Raw genomic sequence first — 5017 nt, 5'->3', positions numbered from 1 at the left:
AAATTACGAGAAAATACAGCGCAAAAATGATATTAATAAAAATATTGTTTAATTTTTAAAAGTGAATTATATGATATGAAATATATAGTTTAAAATATATTGTATACAGTCGTTTTACACGTCAATATTGCACGAACCAGGATGATATTTATCGTAAAAGCAAGGGAAACAATAAGTTTCACGGCATCTAGCACACCGTACGAACGCAGATATTTTACAGGCGCAAGGTTTTTTTAAAATGTCTATTGGAAAACATACTTCATTGACGTTCATAAAAATGTCTCTGTCATCACAAAGGTTTGAAGCGAACCACGCGTATCGAATCATGTTCTTAAAGATTGGAGAGAACAGCTGGTGATGTGCAATAGATTGAATTTTAATGCAATCTTCTCGGGAATTAATTTCGCGTTCTTGTTCGATCAAGTAGGCGCAATTTTGAAGACGCTTTATGAAATTTTTTACCTGTCTATAAAAATATACATCACAAGGTTGGACCAAAGGGGTACATTTCGGGGGAATAAATTTAACAATGCATGTTGGCAGACGCTTATCGTCTAAAAAAATTTCATCGTACATCTCCGGCTTGGTCTGTCCTCCCCAAGAATCGACGAGTAAGAGAAACCTTTCCTCTCCCACGTATTGCTTTACAATTTTAATTAAAAAATTTTTGTATAAATTCGTTGTCAGCTTTCCCGATTTCGACGATGTGACGACGACGTTACGATATTTTTGGACATACTCGTCCACCGATTTCTGAACTCTGGGTCCAAATGAACCTGGTGGCTCTTGTAGGCACACAAAAACTAGGGGTAACAATTTCCCAGATAGAGTGACACTGTACTGCGCTGTGTAGGAGTGGGTCATCTTATTCATGTTCTGCCTTTGAACAAAAACTACCTTTGATCCTTGGTTTGCGAGTGTTCTGTTAAAGGTGGACTGATATTGGCACCCTGAAAAATATTTTTTTAAATTCACCATATTAATTATATGAAAGTGTATTTGATATATGTATAATAAATCCTGGACATATAAATATTTAGCAAATATTTAAAATCTCTTTATTATAAATATTTTTTTGCTACATGAGTCATAAAAAAAAATGAAATTTTTGTAAATACCTGTTTGGTCAGTATTGATGACAAAATTGGGATTGAATTTTGATATCAGGTCACGAGTCTGTATGCGAAAATTTTCCGCAGCAGCTAAGGTTTCCTCTATTGTTGCACTTTCTCTTTTGGACACATATTTCGTTATCTTTCGTTGGCGAATTCGATGTTTTCGTTCGAATCGCTCAACCCACGAATTGCACGCAGAAAAGTGTTTGGTTGTGAAAACCAAAAATTTGGTTAAAACAACAGAAATTTTTGGTTGTATATGGCCCAATGAAACACGCTGGTTGTAACAGCTAAAATAATTGGTTGACGAATTTTTGGTTAAGGCTAACACACTTTTGGTTGTATTGAAGAATAACCAATTAATTTAGTTGTCATTACTAAACTCAAACTAGTGTGGAGTACCATAATTTATGGTTGGTAACAAATATTCACCCAACAAAAAAAAATTATTTATTTCGAAATTTTATTACTATTTTTTAACTAAATTTGTTTCTTAAGATGCAGTCTATGATTATAAATATTTTCTCGTATTTAAAAACACATATAAAAACACACTTACCTTGGTGGGATTCGAACTCGGGACCTCTGGATCGTGAGCCAACTGCCTTACGTGGTAGACCACTTCTTAATTTAATGTTAGTGTTATATTTAGTTTACATATGTCAACCAGCGCAAATATATAATTTTTCAAAAATCATCTTAAGAAACAAATGCAGTTTAAAAAGAGTAATAAAATTTTGAATTGGATATATGATATAATATTTCTTATATTGTCGGGTGAATGTCAGAAACCAGTGCAGTGTCGGCTCATTACGAAATATTGTGTTCGTAAATATATTTATGAAAAAAGTATATTTATAAAGGCCTATCTACATAAGACGCAGAACGCGAGTCGCAAGACACACGCACAGTCTACATGTCAATCTAACCTCTACACAAGAGGTCTCGTCGCGCAGCAGCGTGCCTCGTGCGACGCTGAAGCGCGCGGCGGCAAATTCGCTTGTACTAAACTGTTTGGTTGAGATCGGCTTCATACCATACATTTTGGTATGCGTTACCTCATAATGCCAACCAAACTTTATACCCTTTGACAACTAAACATTAATAGTACTCCCAACAAAACGTACAGTAACCGGAACCAAAAAAGAGTTACCAATATTTTATGGTTACTGCAACTAATGCATTTTTCTGCGTGTGGAAGCTTTAAAATCCAAATTTTTAAATTGACTTGCAGCAGATAAAGCCCACTGCTGCAAGTTTCTTGTCGTTACTTGCTGATGGATTTGCCGAGCTTCTGTGAAGCGATCATATGTCCACGAGTCGATAATCGCATATTTGTCGAATATGGTTCCACCATCTTTAATATGTTTTTCCCATTTCGCCAAATCCTCCATACGTTTTAATCGGGAACATCCTTTTTTTTGTAGATTTTTCAGACTCCAACTCGGATGAGATTTAGCAATATTTAATACTTTTATTTTGTAATCCAATGGAATATTTTGATAGTCCTGGATTTTCGACTTTTTGTTCTGTACACGCCTCGTATGTTGCGTGAGCTAAGGATGGTGGAGAAGGAGAAACGATATTCAAAATAAAAAATAGAACAATTGATTTAATGAGTGCGTAATCCAGAAAAGTTGAAAGTGGGCAGAACTATATAAAGAATACCAACATTTGTTGCATAGGAGAAGGGAAACTGCCCTAAAACCTTCTCAGTATTCATAAACAAAATTGTACATAGATAATATAAAATATTTTAAAGAAAATATTCCCTTCGTTTAACAGAACCTTATTACCAATAATAAGTTAAGTCTGAGATCTCTTTACGAAATGTTTCAAATAAATTCAAGGTATAAAGTATGAACGAATATTCAATGTATTAAATATTCTGAATGATTAAATGAAATAAATGGTCTCTTCCTTTTATAGAAATTTTGCAAGGGAATATCTTCGAGGCAAACACATCAATTATAATAAATACAAGACTCATATAAAGAGGATAATACAATTAATACATGTTAAGATAACGAGTATGGAATAATGAAACCAAAGATTTCTGAATACGTTAAATCTGAAAATGAGAAGTATTATAAATAAAAGAATTCTGTAGGAACTAATTAGATAATATTATAACTTAACTGTCTGGTAGGAATTGTCCCTTTGATAAACTTTGAAACTTCTTTCTTGCAATTAGTAAATATAATTATTCCATATACGTTGATAAATGCAGTGAATAATTGAAGCATATATCCTTAGAATTAATCGAAAGAGATACGGAAAGATCGCAACAATAATTTTACATAATGTAATTGAGCAAAAGAACTTATTCGTTCGCGTAGTTCAGAATTGTTATTAGAACGTATCGAGTAGTCGAGGTATTATTTTAAACAGTAATCATATATCGAATTAACTTCACGTTCATTATATACAGTAAACGCTAGAGAATTTTATAAAGTAAACGAAATATAAGTCTTAATATATGAAACACAAGGAATGTAACTTCAGGATAACTTTAATCCTTGTATGCGCATCAATGAGAAGTATTAATTGGAATTCCATTGAATTTACGTCCCGAGATAAGAATTTATCTCCTTTTCTTATTAATCAGAATTAATCGTGAGAATCCTTCTTTGAGGATAATCATAGGAAAATAACGTTATATCCTGTAACCGAATATTCGAATTAACACGTGCTCACTTGTAAAGTATCACTTTCATCAGGGAAATATCTGACGAAAGAACCGAATAGTTGATATTATAAATCCAAATGTTACCTTATTGTGGAATCTGCAGCATCCACCAATTAATCATAGATAATCCGACATTTATTTGTACGGAAAATCATCCACTGAGAGTGGGAAACTCATTCGCTGTAAGCGAGCCAAATAATCAGAATAATGGCGGCTATTTCGTCTCGCCACGTGAAAGGAACGAAGTTAATGATGGCCGCTCTTGATTTCCAATATATATCGCTCGAATGTCCACCGTCAAGTAAAGGCTCGGCTGAGCCCGGAATACACGTCGTTCTTCTTTCTTCGTTTACATGTTCGAACACGTTCTTCGTAATTTGAATAATAACTGATCTTTACGGACTCGTGTAAGAATTCACGGCACCGAAATACATTACAACATGAGCGATTGATACAACACAAGCATTAAAGACGATATTAGCGTTGAAAACGACACGAGCAACGACAAGGGCAATAATATACCTTGAATAATTGGTACGGTACAAGCGAGAAGTATTGAACAGAACTTGAACATGTTCTCGATAAAAGATTCTAGTGGCAGAATACCCGATACGTGACTCGAACTGTCTCACGTTTGACCGAATAGTCGAGAATGGCCGGGATCGTCTCTCTGCACGTTCGTGCTTGCGCATCCCTTCCACTCGCCCTCTTGTCACGTGATGCTAGCGTGAGCGGAACTCGGTGCGTTGCGTTGCTCGCGCGTCCGCCTGCAATAGTTACTAGGCGGAAACGACCTGCCATCTAGTATTCGTTCATGGAACCGCAAGATTATATTATTAACACAATAGATGGCTGTAGCCATATCCAAAAGTTATCGACATCTCTTGTATTTCTAACATGTTCTCTGGCTCGTAATCTTCAGAAGAGTCGTACCCTTCAACTTCTTCGAAAGCGTTGTCGTAATTGATTTCATCACACGTAATCAATTCTTCGTCCGTCACAAACTCTTTCTCGGCTAGACTTTGTAACGTAACCTGGTAAATGTCTTCTGCTAGTAGCATCGATTCTTCAGTAATTACCGAAGATTTTTCTGCGGTGAAACGATCTTGTGCAAGAAGCTGCTCGTAATACATAACGGCATTTTTTAAACATAATTTTTCAACATTTTTGCACAGGTATTCTTCAACAGCCTCTTCATGTACAATCGAGGTGC

The 5017-nt window shown here is 35.2% G+C and overlaps 1 protein-coding gene and 1 long non-coding RNA gene across 2 annotated transcripts; both read right to left on the bottom strand.

Annotated features, from left to right (window-relative positions):
• Window positions 1-99: 99 nt before the first annotated feature.
• On the bottom strand, window positions 100-1479 carry LOC112464075. The gene is made up of 2 exons (XM_025030866.1): window positions 1119-1479; window positions 100-950 (listed from the first exon to the last, which is right to left on the bottom strand). Exon 2 carries the CDS (start codon window positions 871-873, stop codon window positions 115-117), a length of 759 nt encoding a protein of 252 aa, XP_024886634.1. The 5' UTR covers window positions 874-950; window positions 1119-1479; the 3' UTR covers window positions 100-114.
• A 1228-nt stretch (window positions 1480-2707) lies between these two features.
• LOC112464074 lies at window positions 2708-4697 on the bottom strand. Its single transcript, XR_003041869.1, has 2 exons — window positions 3889-4697; window positions 2708-3778 (listed from the first exon to the last, which is right to left on the bottom strand). It is a non-coding gene; the product is annotated as an uncharacterized LOC112464074 (long non-coding RNA).
• Between the last annotated feature and the right edge of the window lie 320 nt (window positions 4698-5017).

Source organism: Temnothorax curvispinosus, unplaced genomic scaffold, assembly GCF_003070985.1.
Source record: "Temnothorax curvispinosus isolate PA1 unplaced genomic scaffold, ASM307098v1 QBEX01013855.1, whole genome shotgun sequence".
In the NCBI taxonomy this organism is placed as follows: domain Eukaryota; kingdom Metazoa; phylum Arthropoda; class Insecta; order Hymenoptera; family Formicidae; genus Temnothorax; species Temnothorax curvispinosus.
This window is presented reverse-complemented; position numbering and strand designations above follow the sequence as displayed.